The sequence below is a fragment of the Oncorhynchus kisutch genome, unplaced genomic scaffold (genome assembly GCF_002021735.2).
Source record: "Oncorhynchus kisutch isolate 150728-3 unplaced genomic scaffold, Okis_V2 scaffold1308, whole genome shotgun sequence".
In the NCBI taxonomy this organism is placed as follows: Eukaryota; Metazoa; Chordata; class Actinopteri; order Salmoniformes; family Salmonidae; genus Oncorhynchus; species Oncorhynchus kisutch.
This window is the reverse complement of record NW_022263253.1, coordinates 26,639-51,316: the sequence shown is the minus strand read 5'-3', so window position 1 is coordinate 51,316 and position 24,678 is coordinate 26,639. Positions and strand designations below refer to the sequence as shown.

At 42.1% G+C, this 24,678-nt stretch overlaps 1 protein-coding gene, 1 non-coding gene and 1 pseudogene across 2 annotated transcripts; 2 read left to right on the top strand and 1 right to left on the bottom strand.

The window, feature by feature from the left end:
* Nucleotides 1–4,583: 4,583 nt before the first annotated feature.
* trnat-ugu (transfer RNA threonine (anticodon UGU)) lies at nt 4,584–4,655 on the bottom strand. The gene has a single exon. It is a non-coding gene; the product is annotated as a tRNA-Thr (tRNA).
* Nucleotides 4,656–5,727: 1,072 nt separating this feature from the next.
* LOC116365853 (uncharacterized) lies at nt 5,728–5,845 on the top strand (annotated as a pseudogene).
* Nucleotides 5,846–12,718: 6,873 nt separating this feature from the next.
* LOC116365850 (uncharacterized) lies at nt 12,719–23,590 on the top strand. Its single transcript, XM_031818243.1, has 21 exons — nt 12,719–12,881; nt 12,980–13,038; nt 13,127–13,207; nt 13,307–13,431; nt 14,029–14,172; nt 14,483–14,581; nt 14,688–14,849; nt 14,940–15,039; nt 15,206–15,426; nt 16,044–16,200; nt 16,386–16,609; nt 16,829–16,949; nt 17,268–17,464; nt 17,579–17,693; nt 17,891–18,060; nt 18,156–18,253; nt 18,419–18,549; nt 18,880–19,069; nt 23,061–23,202; nt 23,299–23,395; nt 23,467–23,590. Exons 1-21 carry the CDS (start codon nt 12,859–12,861, stop codon nt 23,538–23,540), a joined length of 2,730 nt encoding a protein of 909 aa, XP_031674103.1. The 5' UTR covers nt 12,719–12,858; the 3' UTR covers nt 23,541–23,590.
* The last annotated feature ends 1,088 nt before the right edge of the window (nt 23,591–24,678 follow it).

Genomic DNA, 24,678 nt, shown 5'->3' with positions numbered 1-24,678 from the left:
CAGCATGGCGCTTGCAACGCAAGAATTATGGGTTCGATTCCTGGGAGCACCCATACATAAAATGTTTATGTGCATGGCCATTGCTTCGTCCCACAACAAACTTCTGTACGTGTAGCCTTGCGTCCTTGATCAACCAACTCAAACGAAAATAACGTCTCCACTTAACGCCATATTCAGTATCTCTAGGAACAATACTTTGCGGGACGAAGCAAGCATGATCGTCGCTTTGGGTCAAAGTTATTGCTAAATGGCTTATACAGGGAGGCTGAAGAAATTCGGCTTGTCACCAAAAACGGTCACAAACCTTTACAGATGCACAATTGAGAGCATCCTGTCAGGCTGTATCACCGCCTGGTACAGCAACTGCGCAACTTATCACCGGGGAAAAACGACCTGCCCTCCAGGACACTTACACCACCCGATGTCACAGGAAGGCAAAAAAGACCATCAAGGACAACAACCACCCGAGCCACTGCCTGTTCACCCTGCTGTCATCCAGAAGGCGAGGTCAGTACAGGTGCATCAAAGCTGGGACCGAGAGACTGAAAAACGGCTTCTATCTCAAGGCCATCAGACTGTTAAACAGCCATCACTAACATTGAGTGGCTGCTGCCAACACACTGACTCAATCTCTAGCCACTTTAATAATTACAAATATGATGTAATAAATGTGTCACTTATATTATATATATATATATTATATATTTATATGTACATATTCCTATTAATTCCTTTACACTTGTGTGTGTATAAGGTAGTTGTGAAATTGTTAGATTACTTGTTCGATATTACTGCACGGTCGGAACTAGAAGCACAAGCATTTACACTCGCAATAACATCTGCTAACCATGTGTATTAGATTTGATTGAATGTTTTCCCCATAAAACCTACCACTGCTTTGATTTCTAATTTGATCATTATTGGTTTATGCTGTGTTAAAATTTGTGTTTAAGCAATAAACAAATTTAAAAAAGAAACTCCTGGTTGTAAACTGATTGCAGTAGCTATGTTTTTGGTATCGCTCATGTCATACTGCGTGTCATTCCTCAACTGTCTGGATTTTACATTCATTTTGGATCTCCACCAAACTAACACACTAAATTAACTAACTGTTTATAACTAGGCTATAATCCCACTGAAACATGAACAAGCCTCATTCAGATGATTTTATATGGTCCTTTACACACCAGCTCCGTGGGAAAATTGGATCCTGGCCAAAGGCACAAGTTCATTCAACAGGTGTGAGACATCGAGGATGAGTTTTTAACAATATTAATGTCAACTGCCATATGTTGATGTACATGTCCAACTGGTTTCCTCCTATTTTCAGACTACTGATACCAGACTAGTGTTTTATCACGTGGCCACAGATACTCCCCTATTCTGTCAGTGGTTCCAGATCTACAACAGACAACTGTGTGCGAATAGCATACAGTATTGAGAAACAGAGAATTAAAATTCCATTGTTATGAGAAAATCATACTTTTTTTAAGTGTCTTGTGCCATCCCAAACAAAGTACAATAAAATGAAATTGAAATGAAAGCTAAAGGGAATATGCAGTAGGGTTGATAAAGGTCAAGATAAGTTTGACTGGGACTAAAGGAAGCGTAGGATGTTTGGTAATATTTGGCATCCTAAACTTGTTTACATGTGACAAAGTAGGCTACAGGACCATATAGTGCTTCTACCCAAGTGGTGGCCCATCATGTCTTTAGGAGCTACAGTCTTTTTCATTTTTTCCAACCAGGCATTAACCAAGACATATAGCTAGAATGTTATGGAGTGATATTAGTGCCAACACAAACTGAATTTCAGATTCAACATCATATCGCTCCATAGCCTCTAGTGTGCCTGGTTTGGCCAAAGATTACTACACATTGTGGCCCTCCAGGAAAAATACCAAACTCTCTTTGAAGTCTCTGACTTCCTCCCTATAGGCTGTCTCATCGTCGTTGGTGATCAGGCCCTACCACAGTTGTGTCATTGGCAAACTTAATGATGGTGATGGAGCCGCAGGTAAACATGGAGTACAGGAAGGGCCTAAGCAGGCACCCCTGAGGGGTCCCCGTGTTGAGGGTCAGCATGGAGGATATGATGTTGCCTACCCTCACCACCTGGGACGGCCTGTCAGGTAGTCCAGGATCCAGTTACAAATTGTTGCCTACCCTCACCACCTGGGGGCGGCTCATTAGGAAATGACAGGATCCAGACGCAACTGGTTTCAAGTGGCCAAGAGAACTCATGTGATCTCCGACTGCTAGCGAGTGGACGAACTGGGAATCAGACAAGGGAACATTTACATCAATGTATGGATAGAGACTTCAGCTTTCTTCTCATGTGTATATCCTGTAAAACGATAAACGTTGCACAAACCCCGCACTTTTAAAATGGCTCTGTTCCTATGGAAATGTGCACATGTTTAGAGAGAGTAATTGGTTACATATTTCATGTCGAACCTAGACTTTCAAATCTCTTATTCCCCAACAACTGACAATTGGGACCTCCCCCCTATCTCGGGCTCTGTAATAGTCACATTTTTTCTGACGATTATCAGAATCCCACAGTTCTTAGCTTTCTAACAGTACTTAACTGGCATTCTGCCCCTGAGCAAGGGAGTTAACCCACTGTTCCCCGGGCGCCGATGACGTGAATGTCGATTAAGGCAGACCCCGCACATCTCTGATTCAGAGTGGTTGGGTTAAATGCGTAAGACACATTTTAGTTGAATACATTCAGTTGTACAACTGACTAGGTATTCCCCTTTCCCTTTCCCTAAGCATGTTTCTGTAAGGACCGAAATGTACTTTATGAGGGCAGTATACAATATTATGCATCGTTTATAAAATGCCACCAGAGGGCATCAGAGTTGAACAGGTTAAGAACAGCTATGGCTACAGACAAACAGGTATTCGTTGGTATAAGTACTTTAAGGAATGAGCAGCAAGATTTCAACAAGCACTTCACCTGTCATTGCAATACAATTCTAACTAGGCCTCTATACAAACAGCAGTAGAGCTAAGTATAGCTTTCCCCCCCAAAAAACACAAAGTTCTACGTAACAAATACCCAGTGTTTTTAATCCAAACCATGAAACAGTGTTTTTACTATGAGGAGAAAACAACCTTTTGTGTCTAAGACACCAAAACCAGTTTGACTTAGGGTAATATATTAACATTCCAGTTTGATCCGGTTAAGATCTGAAGAGTTCAAAAGGGGTTTGAATGTTAAATGCAATGATATACATTCTCAATAAGTTAACACTGTAGGCTGCTGTTGTGTATAGCGTATTAGACTTGGAGGGCTATAGTTCTTTTCTCCAAGGCACAGGTATGGAACAAAACATGCACGGAGGAGGACTAAAATGAACTTCAAAATATCAAGGAAGTGGGATTCAAACATGTGTTAAATCATACAGAAATATGCATGCCAGAGGGACCATTTTGAAACAAAATAGTAAAATCATTTCTTTGTGGGAAGCATTACATACATTTTTGTGTGAAATCATACAAATCTGCCATTTCAATGAAAATACAGTACTGCATTCAAAAACCCATCTCGTAGAATTTGATTAGGGTTATTAGTCACAATTTGCAGGAGTAGAAAGGTTCATGTTCCCTTACAGAGTTCAAGTATGCCCCATAACTTCCTCCAGTAGCCTCTAACATCAACCTAACTCCAAACTGCAGTAGTGAGTGAAACTCGTCTATAGTTGATGCGTGATAGTCGTGCTGGTTTGCAGCATATGCATTCTCCATATTGTGTCAACATGCGCCAGACTGTAGAAAACCCACTCAAACGTGTTTCTGTAAAACACGAGTAGCAGCAGAGAAAAAAAAAGATTTCAGTACAAATAAATAGGATCGATTGAGCATGTCACACCTGAAGAAAGGACTCTCACGATGGCCGTCTTCGACACTCTGCCAGCTGACATCCAAGCAGGTGAGTAACACTTAGAGAGCACTCTGACAGGTGTCGTTTGTCATGACATCTTAGCAGAACCTTTCAACTGGCCAGTGTTAAGAAGCTACGGTTTACATCCTGATCCTCTTTTTTCCCTTAACCGAGGATGTTGCTGTGGTCATCCCGGATGTCACCCCACACCATGCAGAGCTAGGAAAGGGGCAGTCCGGCGATTATTTTGCCGGCTTTGGAGGGCAGTGTGCTGCTGCGCCTGCCACAAGGAAGAGGAGGAACAATATTAATTATTCATCAGACCTTCAGAAATGGGATTGAACCATAGACCATTAAATTATTTGCATTATAATTGAACTCAATTCTGCTTTTCTTCTGTTTACTACTTAATTTCAGAATTTCTATAAACTTTCACATTGTAAGTGTGGAGTAGGTTGTATAAATAAGTGGGAAACATCACAAGTTTGTGCAAAAGCTAATTTCACAACTAAATATACTCATCAGAAAATTTGGGGATTAACTTCAGAGCGCATGCATTTCAAGTATTAGCTCTACCGTAGAGGTACATCCCCTTACTATATAATAGCAGGGTTGCCATTTTGAGAACTTTTTTCTTCTTCAAAGTCCTCCAGTGAAAGAACCTTCCCATGGTAACAGCTATCTTTCAGTAAGGCACAGATGGGATTTGAACCCATGATCTTCGGTTTACAAGACCGACGCCTTACCGCTTGGCCACCATGCCACTCTATGCTGCAAGATATTTATCAACATTCTGGAAAGTAGTAGTTGTGTAATGTGAATTTGGCACACAAATAACATCTCTGTTTCCTGTGAGAATTTCAACATTCTGGAAAGTAGGAGTTGTGTAATGTGAATTTGGCACACAAATACTCAGTGGAGAACCTTGGGATTGAACCAAGTACTAAAATAGCATGCACTCCCCCTCTGAGCTTCGATCCAATTTTATTTGCAGATAAAATGCAATATTAATACAATGTACTTTTTATATACACCACTCCATTGAAACTACAATGAAATGATAGCAGCAATTCTAAATACAAGCAAGTATGGACAGTCATCTAACCCATGAACTTCAGTTTTTGAAAATGATGCAATTGAAGTTGGCAACCATGCCACTTCTGTTACATAAATGTACAGAAGGGGTAGGGCCAGCCGACTAGAGCATACAGGTCGTCGTGGCCATATCAATACAATTGACCTTTTCTTTACACTGTTCTAATGAAAGTTCATTTCCATAATATCATCTAGCTTCCATAAACACCGAACAAGGATTGAACCCATGTGCTTCAGTTTACATAAACAGATGACTTAGCACATCTATTTCCTTCTTAAAATGTCAACATTCTGGAAAGTGGGAGTTGTGCAAAAGCTAATTTAATTAGACTCACTTTGACTTTATATAGTGCACCAAGAGAAGGTTTCTTGATTAAGACCATACTGGCTGAGTACGCCTGATCTCGGAAGCTAAGCAGGGTCGGGCCTGGTTAGTACTTGGATGGGAGACCGACCTGGGAATACCAGGTGCTGTAAGCATTTTGTCACTGCCTTGTGGAATTTCAACTCTTTGTCCGTTTTTTCCCACAAGGCTGAAATATGTGCCCTCGCTTTGAAATAAGTAAGCAAGGTTAGTGTGTATTTCATCCAACAATCTGTGCTGCAAATTATGGCTACAGTATATGCAATTTCTTCCACTTTTTGAGTGACACAAAGATGCTTATCTAAATGGTGAAAATGCAACAGCTGTTAATCAGACTCACTTTGACTTTATATAGTGCACCAAGAGAAAGTTTCGTGCTTTCGACCATACCGGCCTGAGTCCGCCTGATCTCGTTGTTCTCGGAAGCTAAGCAGGGTCGGGCCTGGTTAGTACTTGGATGGGAGACTGCCTGGGAATACCAGGTGCTGTAAGCTTTTTGTCACTGCCTTGTGGAATTTCAACTCTTTGTCTGTTTTTTCCCACAAGGCTGAAATATGTGCCCTCGCTTTGAAATAAGCAAGCAAGGTTAGTTTGTATTTCATCCAACAATCTGTGCTACATATTATGGCTACAGTATATGCAATTTCTTCCACTTTTTGATTGACACAAAGATGCTTATCTAAATGGTGAAAATGCAACATCTGTTAACCCTTCGAAACAGCCCCTATGACCATTTTAAGGCACATCCGTTTGGCACAGGAAGCTGAACGTGAACACATATCCTCATTGGGGTATGCTTTTACAGAATCCTGAGTTTTAAGTCTATACGTTAAGAACTGACTGATTTACACAAGGTTGAATTCACTATTTCTATCAAACATCAGTTTTTGGTATGGAAAAACACTTTTAGGGTGATTTTAACCACTTCCGGTTGCTTCAGGAAGCTTAGAATCAACACAGGTAGACCTCATAGTGGGCTGATGGATTGTCATCGAATACAGGTTCATACGGCATTCATAACCCACATAGGCTTCAGGTTGAATTTAGGGTTGCAGGCAATGTATTCCTAATGGGAGAGAAGTCAGTGAAAACTGTTTGAGGTAGACACCTTCTTTTAACTGTTAAGGGTTAATACTACACGGTCAAGGTTAGGCTTACACAGATCGGGAGGACCTCAGGAATGTACCTGAGGTCGAATTGTGCTTCTCACCCTAACGGTTCTCTCACTGTCACCAAAAAGCAAATGACATTTAGGGCCAGACTTCATTTTGGGCCTACTTTTTCTCATGGTAACTGTGCTTAGACCGAGCGAGCTACAGTCAAGCGGGGCATCTCGTTGAACTTGGCACAGACTAGAGATTATGGTAATACCTTTGCAGGCTCTGTGTGTCTTTAAGCACCACACTTTGTCACTCCATCCTTGCTGTGTGTGTGTGTGTGAGAGAGCTTTTCTTTGACATCTGTTGGGAAAATGTTGTCGTGGACATAGAAATATAACACGATTAGATGTTCTATGAAAAAGGTGTACTTATGAGAGCAAAAACCTTGGGGGGGGGGGGGGGCAATCAGTCAAAACATTGAAGGGGATTTTACAGGGCCCTAATGGACTACAGACATTGACAGTATCCTAGCCTAAAAACAAATGCTGAATGCACTGCCTAGATTTTGAGGTAAACGCATTGTCCATTATTTGATTTGATCTGGGCAGGGCAGGGAAGCACTAACAAACTGCATTTAGTCCAATAAAAAGACACAACATTATTAGGGTGATAAATAAAAGGCCCTAGTCCATGAAGTTGTCATAAGTATGAACGTAGGATGTGCCCTCTTTCCCCCCCCACAAGAGTGAAATATATGGTCTGGAAATGCAAGCAAGGTTTGAGCTTTTCAGTGTGTGTCACAAGGTGACAAAAGGCTCGTTGTCACGCGGCCTGGTCAGGAAGGCCAATGTGCGAGTGATGTTGACCACATAGTAGCAGGAAACCTTTAACCTTAAAAGAGTATGCAACTTCAATAGGGGAAATATGCAACTTCAATAGGGGAAACTTCAAGCAGTGGAGTGGACACACTGATAGTAGAGGCACATTTTCCCTGTATACAAAGTATTGAGCAATTGGTGAAAGAAAAAAAACACCCTATAACAGCTAATAGCTACAATTGTGATGCGTAATGCACTCATACAGCATGAATTGTTGATAAACTCTGTAGTAGAGGGGAATTGCTTATTACAACCTACAGAAGCACACAGGCCATAAATACACAGTACCCATCACCTCAGGGTAATAGTCATTTTACCTTCCTGGTGGTGCCACAGGAGTTCACAGTGAAGTGGAAGTGGGCGAAGCGATCTTCACTGTAGGTGGGACACCAGGCGAAGCAGACTCCACCTTCATCGCCAGCGCAGTCATCGTTTAGTTTGAGAAACACTCTTGGAGGTGGGGGATCAAAAGACAGGTAGCCATCAGACCTGGGTTCTGTATTTGTTACACTTAATTGAGCTTGCCGAGCACAGTAGAACCAATGGAATAGCACCAAATATGCAAACCATGCCCATCTGGTTCTCCAGATTGAATTGAAGAATACACCTGAAGTCGTAAAATGTCTAACTAGTCATTTGTTATGCTAACTATCTAGCAAGAGGTTGCATAGCAACATCATCAACTTCCGGTTGACAGGTGAAGAGCTAGTACACGCGACTGAAAGCATACTGTTCGTTTACAGGTTGGAACAACCTATTTCATATGTTTTTGCGGTCCTTTTTTGGAACCGTATAAGCTTAAATGTTGCGGCATCCTGCAGCACATCTTGCGTGGTTCCGCATAATTCTATGGCACGTTATTTAAGTGTCAGCCAAGATGCAATTTACCACTCATCACTGATCCTTTCACCTTCATCCATCTCAGACGTACTCTCATCTGGGCTACCTGCACAGCCTACCTCATTACAGATGTGCAGATCCAGCAACCAAACGCACCACTACATTCACTTCCAAAACCGAATGTTTTGATCGAACACAACATTTTTTAAATAATAATAATTCAATGTCCAAAGTCAGATTCCGCACTCATCTGGTACGTTGTGATTCAAACTGTAGCCCAAATGAGCGTGCTCTGGTATCAATGCTCATCGGGAGAAGTCCTCAACTTCAAAACGTTGTTTTCTACAGCAAAGCTGGCTTACCTTACGTATTCACTACTGCACTTGTTTATTGCAATTGAATGGTAAAAACACATCCAAGAAACACCCACATCAAACCACACCCCCAAGACAATTCTTGTTTGCCTTCAGTCATGGCCGCTAGCATTTCTTAATGAGCATTGATGAAAAACAAGAGCTGTGCTCGAATACCCACACTAACATACTGTATACTACATACTTAATGAGTATATACTGAATATTATATATTTTTAGTTCATTTTAGTATACTGTAAACGAACAGTATGCTTTCAATTGCGCGTTCTAGCTTTTCACCTGTCTACCGGAAGGTGATGCTGTTGCTATGCAACCTCTTGCTAGCTATCTAGCATAACAAATGACTGGTTAGACATTATACGACTTCAGGTGTGTTCTTAAATTCAATCAGGAGTTCCAGAATGCGCTCATGAATTCAGAGCTTTGTCAGATTGTCTGTTTGTAAATTCAGAGCAGAGTAGACAGCCAGAGCGAATTTACAAAAGCACCCGAATGTCCATTGAGAACGCACAATGACTATACCATTTAGCTAAACTCAGAATGACGGGAATAATCACGTCAAACATTGGGTAGTTAGTTAGATAGCCTATAGTTATTATACTGTCAAGTTTTATCTATAAGTAGCCAACTAACGTTAGGTATCTAGCTAACAACATACCGGTACATGCTGCTGTACTGATACGCTATGTGGTTCGTAAGACCAGTGTAGCTAACAAATTGTCAGCCAATATAACGTGTAAGTTAACTTATTTAAAAAGTAATTACTTTATTACATTGCTCAACATTTTCTTAATATTTGTCATAATTAGTTAAAGCAATGAATTTGTATCCGCTCTCGTTGTACTTCGACTGCATATTTTCCGCCATTTCCAACAAATCTGGAAATTTCCCATTTCCTGAAGAATTGCATTATTGGCCCTAAAGTACTGAAACAGTGTCCTCTTCGTGTATTCCTCATATTTTGGTGAATTTAGTACGACATCCTGGAACATTTGGCATACTAAATATATCCATAGTATTTTTTTATTTCTATTTTATTTCACCTTCATTTAACCAGTTAGGCTAGTTGAGAACAAGCTCTCATTTACAACTGCAACCTGGCCAAGATAAAGCAAAGCAGTTCGACACATACAACAACACAGAGTTACAGATGGAATAAACAAACATACAGTAGAAAAAGTCTATATACAGTGTGTGCAAATAAGGAAAGGATAAGGGAGGTAAGGCAATAAATAGGCCATGGTGGCGAAGCAATTACAATATAGCAATTAAACACTGGAATGGTAGATGTGCAGAAGATGAATGTGCAAGTAGAGATACTGGGGTGCAAAGGAGCAAGATAAATAAATAAATACAGCAAGGGGATGAGGTAGTTGGATGGGCTATTTACAGATGGGCTATGTACAGGTGCAGTGATCTGTGAGCTGTTCTGACAGCTGGTGCTTAAAGCTTAGTGAGGGAGATCTGAGTCTCCAGCTTCAGTGATTTTTGCAGTTTGTTCCAGTCATTTGCAGCAGAGAACTGGAAGTAAAGGCGGCCAAAGGAAAAATTGGCTTTGGGGGTGACCAGTGAGATTCTCCTGTTGGAGCTTGTGCTATGGGTCGGTGCTGCTATGGTGACCAGTGAGATGAGATAAGGCGGGGCTTTACCTAGCAGAGACTTGTAGATGACCTGGAGCCAGTGGGTTTGGCGACGAGTATGAAGCGAGGGCCAGCCAACGAGAGCATATAGGTTGCAGTGGTGGGTAGTAAATGGGGCTTTTGGATTGGAGATGCTTAATGTGAGTCTGGAAGGAGAGTTTACAGTCTAACCAGACACCTAGGTATTTGTAGTCCACATATTCTAAGTCAGAACCGTCCAGAGTAGTGATGCTGGACGGGCGGACAGGTGCGGGCAGCGATCGGTTGAAGAGCATGCATTTAGTTTTACTTGCATTTAAGAGCAGTTGGAGGCCACGGAAGGAGACTTGTATGGCATTGAAGCTCATCTGGAGGTTAGTTAACACAGTGTCCAAAGAAGGGCCAGAGGTATAGAGGTATACTATGATATATTTATACAGGTATACTATGACCAATAAGCATACTAAATACTCAATTCATGTCACAAACAGTACAGTTAGTACGAGTATTCGAACACAGCTAAGGCCAAATGAGGAAGTGCAGTCACCTTTTAATCCTGAATGACAATTGTCTTGCCTCATAGAGATAGATAAATCTTCTTAGGGCTGATCGATATGACAACAGCCAGTGAAAGTGCAGGGCGCCAAATTCAAAAGAACAGAAATCTCATAATTAAAATTCCTCAGACATACAAGTATTTCACACCATTTTAAAAATACACTTCTTGTTAATGCCACCACAGTGCCCGATTTCAAATAGGCTTTACGGCGAAAGCACCACAAACGATTATGTTTGGTCAGAGCCAAGTCACAGAAAAACACACTCATTTTTCCAGCCAAAGAGAGGAGTCACAAAAATCAGAAATAGAGATAAAATTAATCACTAACCTTTGATGATCTTCATCAGATGACACTCATAGGACTTCATGTTACACAATACATGTATGTTTTGTTCGATAAAGTTCATATTTATATCAAAAGAATCTCAGTATACGTTGGAGCGTTATGTTCAGTAGTTCCAAAAACATCCGGTGATTTTGCAGAGAGCCACATCAGTTTACAGAAATACTCATAATAAATGTAGATGAAAATAAAATTGTTATGCACAGAATTAAAGATATATTTCTGCTTAATGCAACCGCTGTGTCAGATTTCAAAAAACCTTTACGGAAAAGCAAACCATGCAATAATCTGACTACGGCACTCAGAGCCCAAACAGGCCAAAAAGAGGTCAACAGAAGTCAGAAATAACATTATAAATATTCACTTACCTTAGATGATCTTCATCTTCATCAATCCCAGGAATCCCAGTTCCACAATAAATGTTTGTTTTGTTCGATCATTTATGTCCAAATAGCTACTTTTGTTAGCGAGTTTTGTAAACAAATCCAATCTCACGAAGCGTGTTCATTAGGAGCAGACGAAATGTCAAAAAGTTATGTTACAGTCCGTAGAAACATGTCAAACGATGTATAGAATCAATCTTTAGGATGTTGTTAAAATACATCTTCAATAATGTTCCAACCGGAGAATTCCTTTGTCTGTAGAATTGCGATGGAACAGAGCTCGCTCTCATGTGAACGAGCGTCACGAGCTCAAGGCATTCTGCCAGACCTCTGACTCATTCCCCTCTCATTCGCCCTCACCTCACAGTAGAAGCATCAAACAAGGTTCTAAAGACGGTTGACATCTAGTGGAAGCCTGTTGACATCTAGGAAGTGCAACATGACCAATATCCCACTGTGTCTTCAATAGGGAATGAGTTGAAAAACGACCAACCTCAGATTTCCCACTTCCTGGTTGGATTTTTTTCTCTGGTTTTTGCCTGCCATATGTGCTCTGTTCTACTCACAGACATCATTCAAACGGTTTTAGAACCTTCAGAGGGTTTTCTATCCAAATATACTAATAATATGCATATCTTAGCTTCTGGGACTGAGTAGCAGGCAGTTTACTCTGGGCACCTCTGGACAAGAAGATAATAAGAAGCCATAAGAAGATAAAAGACTCATCTATGTATCTGTGCCAATATAGTGTCTGTGACAGCATGGGCAGTGCCATTGAGGCTATCTTCACATTAAAGTAGTAACATTTCTTCTTCACAATTGTCTGAGCCCTTCTGATGACCCGATTGGACATGACTTCAACAGGGTCACCAGTAGGGCTCAGCCAAATGAAGTTGGTAGTCCCACCCAGTTGACTACATTCAAATTGTGAAAGTGCATGAAATGCAGCATTTTGGCCATTAGAGGCCAATATCTTTCTCTCTGTCTGGGCTACAATTGTAGACGGTTGGGTAATTATGCTTTTCACCTGTGAAAGGCTGTTGTGCTGCTAATGAGGGAGTTCTATTAACCTGAGCCGAGGTGCACCGGTCCATGGCCCCTGACATGAATGGATAAAAGCGGTGAGGGCGGAGCACCCTTCTAAAATTGAACAGTAGCCTTACATTTAGGTTTTTGTCCTAACACTACACAGCTGATTCAGATTAACAAAGCTGGATGATTATTTGAATCAGCTTTGTAGGGCTAGGGGAATAAAAAGAAAATGTGCAGCCCTTTGGGGTTCAGGTGACTGAGTGTGGGAAGCCTTTGTCATAGGGTAAAAGTTGCATACCCCTGGGCTGTAGGCTGCACACTTTGGGTCAAATATCAGGTTCTGTAGCTGGGTATTTTATCAGAACAAATCTGTTCTACAATGATTATTTTCCTTAGCTCAGGGTAAGTAGTAGCAGGCCTAGGAGAGTCTTATGCGACGCAAACATTTGAGTTGTGTTCTTCCTCCTTTTAATCATAATAATTTGTCAAATGCCTTACAGGTTGTTTTGCCTATTGATGGCAGCTGTGGGCATACAAGCACAACAGACACCTTCTATAAGTATGCATTTTGCACCTTGCAAATTTAAGCACTAAGTGTTTGACAATATTTAAAATATGTTTTTTTTAACTAACCTTTCCTATTCCAGATGACCTCAACGCTGAATGCCTTGGTAACGTTATTCGTTTGAGTGTCGCTCCTCTTTTTGAAGATGTTGACGCTGTCTTCAGTGAGTTTGCCTCTTATGATTCTCTTTCTCTCCTTTCATAATTCATGGCTTGATATTGCTTGTCAACTATTGTGTTCACACCATCTCCGTCCCTTCCAGATGACACACAAATCATAAACCTGACGCCTGGCCTTGCTACTCAGTGTGGATTCAGCTTTAAATTTGACCCCATGGGGAATGCCATGTTTTTTGCTTCTCTTCAAAACTGCTTTTCCCAAAACATGGTAACCCTAAGAACTGTAGTGTTTGCTTGTACTTCAAATGGACAGTTTGCCTTTCAGTGTCACTGCATTTGCAACTCATACTGTAGCAATTTTATTTACCTTTGACATGGAGTCATGCTGAGACCAGGCTCTTTTACAGATGAGCCCTGTCTACACAAAGATACAAGTCAATATTTGCATCACTAGATGGAAAAATGAAATGACTGAACCCATTCTTCAGTAAAAAGGTCCTCAATAAGCCTGAGTTGCCGAAGTCCGGTTCCAGAAACATTGAAGCAGTTTTACTTAACTCTGTGGATATCAAAGGGATCTCCATTGTTAGCCACCCCTTGGTCTGGTATCTCTTACCTCTAAGTTAACGATGACGTAAGGTACAGCAGAAGTTTATGGAGAGCTTTCAGAGGGCCAGCCAACTTTCTGATACAGACTGCAGTGATGTGAACTATTGAGCTCTACTCCTGTAGTGTGGCTTCAATACAGTGGCAGCTGCATTCATATAGCCAATTTTGCCACAGTCTATAACTTGCATGAATGTCACCTGAATTTAGTTTTTTTGCTATATAATGAAGGCTTTTTTCCCTTCCCCCTTCATTTTAGGATGATAAGATGTTCAGCTTGGTCATGCAGTTCAGGCTGCCAGGAAACCACATGACTGAAGACCCTGTTTATAGAGTGGGCAAAACCTGTAGCTACACCCCCTGGACCTCCCGAGAGATTCTGTGCGACCGCAACTACATGGAGGCAAGTGAGCAGAGCATGCCCCAATGGACATGTTTACAGTCCCGCTTGTCGTACTGCCTGTATAAATGATCTGTCTAGAGCTACAACTGTCCAGTGTTTCATTTCTTCTGCGACACAACGTAGAGGTCTTGACTCTCTCAATTCCACTCGCGTCTTCAAAATGCACATAGGAGAACTTTAGAGGTGAGGAATTTTGGCCTATTCTCAATGCATTTAAGGAGGCGAGTGGACAGATTTCTGAACTGGCCCTTGATTTCCTCTTGTATGGGAGGGAGAAAATGCATAGGGAATAATGGCCTTTCTTCTCTAGGTGTCTGTCAGAAGGACTCTTCCAGACATCCAAACCATCCCCAAACAGCCCACTGGGGGCCCGAAAGCAAGGAGCGGCAACTTCCGGAGGGGAGCTGAGGTTTATATATTTCAGTTTCTGTAATTTCACTACAAAATGACAGGATGGCGCTAAACAATGTGCGTTGACAATTTTGTTTAATTCATGTTTCCATTTCCTGAGACAGGCTGTTGCTTCAGGATACAAAATGACAGCAGTCGTCTTTAGTCCTAGCAAGAATGTCATGAATGTGGATGAGGTCCAAAGGAAGGGCTATGCAATAGCCAACACTCCCACACGGCTGGTGTTAAGAAGCCCTCATAATGCAGAGGAGACATACCTCCAGAATGTAAGCTGACCAGTAGAGCAAACATTTGGAAACGGTGGCCCTACCTGAACTCTGCAACATATTGTTAATACGGTGTGTCCTACTGAACAGGTAGCTGGGGTTCCGATGCGGGTGCTCTCAACCTCAACCTTCTTTGAGCAGAAGTGGCTGGTTACTCGAGTAGATGCCACGGCTGTTTGTCCAACACCAGGTTGAGTGTGAAATAATTTAAGATCCTATAAGCCCAGTTCTTAATTGGCTCCAGACAAGACATTCATGTAGTGTTCAGTTGGGAAAATGTTTTCCAAATAATGGCACAGTTTTCAGTTGCAAAATGTTCTGTTTTGATGTGCACTTGGCTTCTTGTGTCACTGCAGAGGCAGTGGCCTTTACTCCAGAAGTGATCACCTGGTACATGCCCAAGCACATAGACCCACTTTTCTCCTCTGATGCCTTCACCATGTTGGAGGTGTACATGGGAATTGACGCTAAGAGGCTGGACACTGAGGAAATGGCTGCCAGAAACTACTCGGTTTTAGTCACAGAGGCTCATATTATTGTTGAAATTCCGGTGGGGGCGGTTGGCGGCTACTTCAAGGTCAGCATTGGATGAGTAAAATGTTCCTGTTATTTGTAGAGCCCTTTATACTATAGCAGTTGTCAGTGCTTTGCAGTAACCCTTTGCCATCTCTCATGGGTAAACTCCTAGAAACGTTGTCTTGTGTAAAACGTTTCTTATTGAGCAATTGTTTGCTTAACCAGGCTAATATACAATGGTTTGCAAAATTGTGAGAATTTTGCATAAAATTACACTTAAACATACTCTACCTCTTGTCTTTGCAGTTTGTCCTTTAGCCGCTTGAAATTTCAGACCAAATATCCACACTAAAGTATTGTTTACCTGACTTTTTAGGGAGGCGGTAGCTTTGCCACTGTCAACTGAATGCAAGCAACACTCGGCTGCTGTTTACATATTGCGCAAGTGTTTACTTTGCGTGTCAGTTGCTTTGAAAATGCAAGTTGACAACTATACACCTACCAGCTGTCTAAAGTCTGGTAACCAATACTTTCCTTTGGATATTGTGTCTTAAATTACGAGTGGCAAAAAGTGGTAGAATAATTGTATTTAACATTCTGGCTTATAAGGAACATTTACCTGTTTTTGCACTCAAATTGTGTATTACAGCCTGACTGCATCACTCGTCTCCCTTACAGAGCCATATTCAGGATGACCAGTACTTTGTCACTTACACCATTGAGCCCATGCTTGAGTTGCTGTGGATCGAGGAGGTCGCACACGAGAACACCAGCTATAAAGTCCTCTTCCCTATCACAACACCTCCGATGGCCAGGCCTCCACAATTTCGCAACTGTGAGTCTGGTTTAGTTAAATAGTGCCTATGGTAATTTGGGATGCCTGGGTTGTTCATTAGGCACAAAACAGAAAATGTACTGAAACGGGGAGGCAATACCTGGACTTACCCAATAACAAATGTCCATTTTCAACTTCCATTGTACCGCATTTCAAAATGTTTTCCTTTGTTTGCCAATGAACAGACACGCCCTTAGACACAGTTCCTGAGCAGGCAGTGTTTGTGCTTGAGTTGGGGACCTTCAACCTTGATGTGGAGCTGCTGAACATCACCTTTCCCACCATGGTGCTAACTGTTGCAGAGTGCAATGCCAGGGGCTTCAATGTTCAAGAGCAGAGATCCCCGGACAACACCTTGAAGACCTTCAGGATGGAGGTGCCCTTCTCAGACCCGGTGGTCTTTAAGGAGGTGTGTTTCTGTTAAATGCAAAGCCACACGCAGTGATTTGTTCATGCCCTAATAAGTGGGCCACCAACAAAATATAAATAATGGCACAAATGTACTTTGTATCCCTCATTTACTCAAGTGTTGTTTTAATAGTCCCCATATGTACTTAGTTGTCACTTGATGTTGAATAGAGTTCTGTTGCAACAATAATGCTGACCAATGCTTTTAACTTCACTACAGAGAAGGGCGGAACAAGGTGTCACAACCTTCACTCTTCAGCTGATCTACGGCCTGGTCATCTTTCCAGAGTACGCTCCTTTCTCTCACTCTGCCGTTGTGGACGCTGTACTGCTGGACATTGGTATGCCTCTGGACTACGCCAAACTACTGTTGAATGGTTTCCTCTCGTTAATGATTGCCCTGAAAGGAAATTGGCAGTGAAAGACCAACTAGCCATACTGTAGGGTTTTCCTATGCGATCTTTCTACAAAGAATGTTAAGCTTTAGAGTATTTGGACCCAGTTTCCCTGTTCCTGATTTGCCAGGATCGTGTTTATTCAGTCCCACCGTAGCAAAACATTTTGCAATCTAAACAAGGGTTTCTTCTTGGACAAGTTCAAGTAGGACCTTCCTGTTTTTTGTGCTTAATTAATGAACACAACCCTGTTTGTCCTTGTAGTGCCACCCTCAGTCACTGGCAACTGTGATCAGGAGAACTTCCACATCACTGTGGACTACAGGAACCAAGAGCCCTTTTTTGTGGTCTTGGTTGGCAAGCGGCTGCTTAACCATGAGTTTGCTCAACAGTATTTAACAGAGGGCGACACAGACTTCACCATCACGTTGCCCTTCTCTTCGCCGGACGCAGTGTTTGAGGTACGACGCTCTCCCAAAACATGTTAACCTAAATTGCTGCAGCTAGCCTCGCTTTCCTTACCCTGTATACATGCATACAATATTGGACTAATGAACTCTCCCATTGGTTCCCAGTCGGTTCACTCGTCGTCTGTCCGGAGCAGACTGGATGTGGCTCTGTTGAATCCTTACAACAACATGACCATCAAATACTTTTCCCTGGCTTGCAGCTTCCTCAAAACGCTGACTGGTTGGTTCTCAAACAATTACTTACGATAAATTGTCGTTTAACATGGGTTCCTTGCAAATACCGTGAGTCTAAATGGTAGTGCCAGATGGGCATGGTTTGCAATTTTGGTGCTATTCCATTGGTTCAAGCTCAATTAGTGTAACAAATACAGAACCCAGGTCTGATGGCTACCTGTCTTTTGCTCCCCCACCTCCAAGAGTGTTTCTCTAACGGAACGATGACTGCGCTGGCGGTGAAGGTGGATTCTGTTCCCGGTCTGAACCCCGGTCAGCTGACCCTGAGCGACCCCGCCTGTGGTCCCACCTACAGTGACGATCGCTTCGCCTACTTCCACTTCACTGTGAACTCCTGTGGCACCACCAGGAAGGTAAAATGACTATTACCCTGAGGTGATGGGTACTGTGTATTTACGGACTGTTTGCTTCTGCAGGCTGTAATAAGCAATTCCCCTCTACTACATAGTTTATCAACAATGTCATGCTGTATGAGAACGAAATCTCCTTGCCAGATGAACTTGAGGTGAAGCTGAATGCCACGACGTCTTCAGAGGAGGAATATCAGTAAGTGCATTACGCATCACAATTGTAGCTATTAGCTTTCATAAGGTTTATTTTTCTTCATCCATTGCTCAATACTTTGTATACAGGGAAAATGTGCCTCTACTACCAGTGTCCACTCCACTGCTTGACGTTTCCCCTATTGAAGTTGCTTACATCCCTCTTTAGGTTAAAGGTTTCCTGCTCCTATGTGGCCAACATCACTCGCACATTGGCCTTCCTGACCAGGCCGCGTGACAACGAGCCTTTTGCCGAGACTGGGACGGGTCGACTAATGGTCAGAATGAGACTCGCTCAGGGTAAGCGTGCACAAATTCAGAATTTCAACTTGACCCCTAGCCTCTAAAAGAATCTTGGATGGTCTCCTTTACAAAACCATTCCCAAAAATGTAAGCCTTGTGATATATTACTCTTGCGTTCTGAGATCTACAGGTGTGGCTATGTAGTAACGGTGAGGAGCTGATTTGGGAATTTGTTAGAAGCCTCTAGTGGGGGGTGGATAGTGTTGGCTATAAATGGCTTGTGTTCATTGGGGCACAACAGGATATGATAAACGAGCATTTCTTAATGGACAAGTTCCGATGGTGCCCACTGACCACGACCCCCGGTTGTCTTGTTCTGTGTTCCAGACGCCTCGTATAACACGTTCCACCAGGAGGAGGACTATCCAGTGGTGAGGTACCTGAGACAGCCTCTGCACTTTGAGGTGGAGCTGACCACGTCCTCTGATCCCAAGGTAGCGCTGGTGCTTGACCACTGCTGGGCCACCCTCAACGAGGACCGCGACTCCCGACCCCGGTGGAATCTCATCATTAATGGGTAACATGTTGTTTTTGGGCCTAAACAAGTGTTATTCCACAGGTGTGGTTCCTGAGTAATTAGCAACCTATCATGCTTGGCAGGCCATTTACTTTGGCTACCGTGGCTATGCCCCCATCCATAGGTCGAGTGGTCACAATGCTTAAAAACGATGTGAGCCATGTGCGGTCTGTCACCAGATCTCCACCCAATTTCACACTTATGGGAGATTCTGGCGCGTATGATCACATGCTTGTTATCACTGAGTGGTCCCTGCAGCGTATCATTGGAACGTATGCTGCATCAAACGACTCTAAACCGCGTTGTCTGAAAAGCATCTAAACAATGTTTTGTGTTGAGAAATAAAGGTCTTCACAACTTTATTCCAGCTTTGCTTGTAAAATATATCAATGTTAACGTTATCATCTAGTCTAAATAACAGGTTGACTTGTTTTACAGTATGATGCGGTACAAGGGAGCCATGTAAATCTAGTATAGAAAGTATGGCAGCCATGTTTGTCAAGCAAGAACTCCTAGAATGCTGTTCACTGCGCCCGTTGCCTGAGATCTTAACTTAGTTTGGCCACTTCAGCATGTGTACGCCGTAACAAGTACAAACATTATCACATGACAAGTAGTTTACAGGTAACTATACAAAACGCCAATTGTCACCTCCCCAAATACAACCGTAGCACGAAAGCTAAGATAAAGCACAATCCATTATTGGGGGCTAAGTCCTTGGGGGAAGGTATTGTAAAGAGGATGATGCAGGAAATATTACTAAGATCTGGGAATTTATCAACAATAAATGGTGAGGCAGACAGTTTTTCTAAGCTATATACCCCTGGAAAGGGGGGGTCTGATCTGGCAACCCTGAGGTACCATAGTTTACACTCTGATGCCGTGTTCAAATCAACTGACAACTTCAGTGCATTCAAGACAAGGAGGTTACTCCAGTTGAGATCACCATAAGTCTGACAGACGCTTACGTGATAACCCGACTGCATTGTATGGTGTTAGCTTATATTCAGTACCACCTTCAAGTGTTTTACACACGTGTCCATTACAATCTAGGCAAGAATCAGAAAGCATGAAATAAACGCTAAGCACATTATACTTACAGTAGAAACGACAACACGTGACACAGAAAATAAGGCACTTTGATAGGAATACACGCATGTCCACAGTTATTTGTGAGGAAGGCAATAAATGTGCAAGGACTGTATACTTGATCTGGGGAAGTGCTTGGGCTTTCTTTTGAAGGAAAGTTTGTCCAGCTCATTAAATTCTCAAATCTAAATGGTCTGCAACCGTGAAATGGGCTACTTTTGTGAATGAATGAGGCAAAATTAGAAGTTGAAACGGCTTCTAGAAAATTAGCAGGTAGTGTGCCTTGGTCTGAGGTCAGCGCGGGTTAAATGTCCACATGTTGGAACGGTGAGTGCATTCTGACATCACGCGCATGAAATCAACTCCCACTGGGGCGACTGTTGAAGATATTTGGAACTTGTGTGTGTGAAAAGGTTAATGTTGGCATTACCTACACCTTTTTACTCAATGTTATCCTTTTGGTTTGCTACAGTTCAGTGTTGTGCCAAGCTGATGGTCAGTCAAATGGAAATCAAGAGCTGCTGGCAAGCTTGGCTTGCCTTTCCGATTGGTTACATACAACTGCTCTTAACACTGACTGAATAGTTGTTGGTTTTGGGTTGAATTCAGGCACAAGTGACCTCTTGTATTTAAAACAGTTATTGCACTAAACCTAAAGGATTGTTCAGATGCCTGTGCAGCATGGATGTTTGAAACTGAATAGGATCAGTTGACAGGATCCCCAGAAGTTGATGCCGCTTTCAATGGAATTTCCTGTCCTAGAGAATGCGCTAATTGGGAGTTGCTAAACATGAACAAATACCACGGTCAAGTGTAGCAGCATCTTGCTAACCTTATTTAGCTAGCTAATGTTCATATTTAAAAAAAATGTTACTACATTTTTTATTTGGGTGAGCACTTTGCCACAGATGGACATGCTGGCCTAATTTTTTTATCAAGAATTTAAATTGGGTTACTATAGAAAGATGACTTATTTTTCCTACATTGTAATGGGCTACAATGACTTATGATTATGCACGCTGCAAATGACCCTTTATTTTGTGGGTGCCTTTTCAGTATCTGGATACATGTTACACCAAGCAGTGTAGTGAAGCAACTTTATTGGTCAAAACCATTCATTTGGGGGATCGGGTTTGCTATGAAATCATGCAATTTGACCATTTTTATGAATTGGTATCAACCTAAGTTTGGCCATGTGGACACGGCGTAACTTCGCAGCTGTTTATTAAATCAGCAATGTCATAGCAGTTTAAAAAAAACAGGCTGAAATGTTTTGTATATCATAGGAAAAGACAACATTCACATGGCTGTGCACAAAATGGGTAGTTCAGATTTGTCACTTCAGCTGCAACTATATCGTTGTGCAAAATCCTTACCATCGTCTGTCAGCTCAAGTGATTTGTACTGGTGTGGGTGTTTCTCAATGTAACGTCTTCAGATTTCACAAATTCCTTTTTGCTAATATCTGGCAGTTAAACACTAAAGGATAAACCTCCCAAAGATGCAAATTAAAAAAGTAGGCCTAAACTGTCAATGCGTAGGTTACTTTGTATAGTAGAGCTGCGCCCTTCACAGAAGTCCTCCGTGTGACTCCGATGCCGTGGGTGTCGAATTTATTTTGTGTGACCATTTTTTCTCCAACACCGGAAGAATTGCTCTGGCGCATTGCATGAAGTTCTTGTTTAAAATGAAGTACTTGTGTTGCAAAATATGATTGCCTTGTTGATGATACCGACTGTCTATTCGGCAACTTTGGTTAAACCACGATCAATATTCTGGTCAGACTACAGGCGACCTTTCTGGATCATTTAGAATTAAGAACCATTTAGAGGGACATCTCACCTCATGTCAATGGAATTGAATATACATGTTAGACCAAAATAAATATTGTTGACGGAAAGCCCAATTTCTGTTCTTTAAAATAAAAACGTAGGATTTGGGGTGCCGAGGAAGCGGTTTTAAAGTTACCGTCTCCCGACGTAAACTCTAGACGGTAGAAATTGATAGTCAACTTTACATCGTATCCTCCTTGCAGCTGCAAAACCCCCAGCCTTATGATTCAGTACTATACAAGTTGGTTTAATTGAATTACTAGCTAACTAAATAACACAGGCTAAACACACAGGTGACACAATGACAGCTTGTTACAAGGTTTCTCTTCACACCCCCCACCGTTCCATAAGGGACACTTATCATTGATACATTTTTGAACACACGAACCGGCACCAGCTTGGAGTAAAAGCATGAATGTATTTGTGGGAAGGTAGGTGGTTGGTCTTCCCTCTGATTAGCTACATGAGGTCACAATGTCGTTGGTTGTCCGTGGCTCCAATGACTAGTCTTGAACAGAACTACAGGATGGATTTTCCTTTCACACGTTCTGGAAGATAGGCTAATCAACCCTGTCGCTGATTCCTCAGTGGGTGATGAGTAGGATGGTTTGGATGTGGTAGCAGAATGGTCCCACTTAAGTTAATTTTCTAGGTTAGGAAAGTTCCAAACGTCTAGCTTGCGCCTCACGGTTTTCTGGTCTAATGTTAATTTCTGTTACCATTCCTTTTATGCACTCAGAGATTAGCTATAGAAAATGAATGTCATATTGGCTTTTATTTTGTGATTTTTACTAGAAACGTGCTTACTCTACAGGTAGGAAGTCTTGAGCCTTTACATTGTATATGAAATATGGTTTTTCAAGACAAAGGTGATTGTTGTTGGGTAAAGCCTGTTTGCAAAAACATTCCTTTAGTTCATACTGGAGGGGGAGAAAGAACTCACTTCTGCTGTAAATTGATCTGATCCTCACAGGTCAGTCATGACACCACCACAAGACTTCGTACACAAGGCAGTTGGGGTTTGCAGCGTTTTCTTGTTCATAACTTAGTCCCTCTCTCTACACTGGCAGCTGTGAGAACCCCGAGGATCCATACCGTGTGGTCTTCCACCCGGTAGAAGCTGACGCCAGGGTCCGCTTCCCCCCTCACGTCAAACGCTTTGAGGCCTATATGTTTTCCTTCGCCGGTGATGCGGTTGAGCCGAGTGGCCAGGTAACAAAGTTCACCCAACAATCTTTCTTCTTTAATTTTAGAGTGGCAATCATCCCTTTAAAAAAAAACTGACACCATCAAATCTTTGATTCCTAGGTCTTTGTCCATTGTGATGTGGTCATCTGTGATGCCAGTAGTCCCACTGGCGGCCCCTGTAGTGGACAATGTGTGAATCAGGACAACCTGAAAAGAGGTAGGTCTTGTTTTATGCTTTTCAGACCCTGGCAGACCATAACTGAACTAATAGGTTCGCTCTCTCAACAGGTCAACAACATGTCAAAGACCTCTTTGAGGAGCGTCATGTATATGTTTCTTCTGGATACATTCTTTGGGTGTAATGTATTGTTCTAACATGTCAAATAAAGTGTTCTATATAAAACAATCCTAACCGTTGGAGCTACCTTAACACCATGTCGTAGGCTTGTCATCTGCCATGTATCAATCAACCCTTTTGTAAGCATGGAACTCTGAACCATCCACCGGAGGGAGATAAAAGTGTTGCGCAACTATTTCCCGTCTAGGACAAACAATGGGTGACGAAACAAAAGCTTTCCATTGTCCAGTAGGCTGAACTGACTCAATGTTATAGCAGATGGTGGTTTGCCAAAGTGAAACCAGCAGGGCTGTGGTTGGATGCAGTGTTGGTAATTTTCTACTGAAATTACAACTTTCCTTGATACCGCTCACTAGCTTTGTTTCCATCCAAATATGGACATTTCTTCTTCAATGATATGCATGTCAATCTCTCATGGCTCAAATGGGAAGAGCATGACTTCATCGCTACTTGTTTGTGTAAGAAGTGTTGACAAGCTGAATGTACCGAGCTGTCTGATTTAAACTCGCGCACAGCTCAGACACCCATGCATTCCCCACAAGACATCTCTTCACAATCCCCAAGTCCGAACTACGAAGGTAGAGCCATGAATACGTTGCAATCTATTCCGCATCAGGATAAGATTTCAACACACACCGTACGGAACAGCGGGGACTGAAGACACTCCTTAAAGTTGCGAGCTTGCACCGCGGGACGGTTTCATTGCTCCAGACCACAAGGGGGAGTTTGCGCAATCATTATGCATTTGGGTCCCAAGGCTTTGGGATGACCAGACTAATTTTGACACGAGCCACCCTTGCCTTGTGGCGCTCAACGAAGATTGCTGACAAAACAGATGGAAGTTGTCTTAACGAGTCAAGCAAATGTACAATTTGAGAGGAATGTGATAATGTAGAGACGTGGCTATATATATATATAAATATTTTTGTCTGTCAAAGTTAAATTACAAAAATCTCTATTTAGCAAGGTCAGACGAGCTAGTGTTAGAATGAATTTGTCTTTCAGGGACTCCTGAGAACCAACAAACCAGGATGTTGTCTTGTGAAACAGTGGCTGTAAAGCATTGACTGCACAATTGTAAACTTGCCTTGTAATGCAGCTAAAGTAACATGGCTAGCTATTTACTTGAGTCGGATTAAAAA

What these genes read in the sequence shown, in the direction of transcription:
- LOC116365850 (XM_031818243.1), top strand. Translation starts at nt 12,859, where the DNA reads ATGATTATTTTCCTTAGCTCAGG. An exon ending in CCTGTGGCACCACCAGGAAG is followed by an intron (nt 18,061 to 18,155) that starts GTAAAATGACTA and finishes TCTACTACATAG; the next exon opens with TTTATCAACAATGTCATGCT. An exon ending in CAGAATGAGACTCGCTCAGG is followed by an intron (nt 18,550 to 18,879) that starts GTAAGCGTGCAC and finishes TCTGTGTTCCAG; the next exon opens with ACGCCTCGTATAACACGTTC.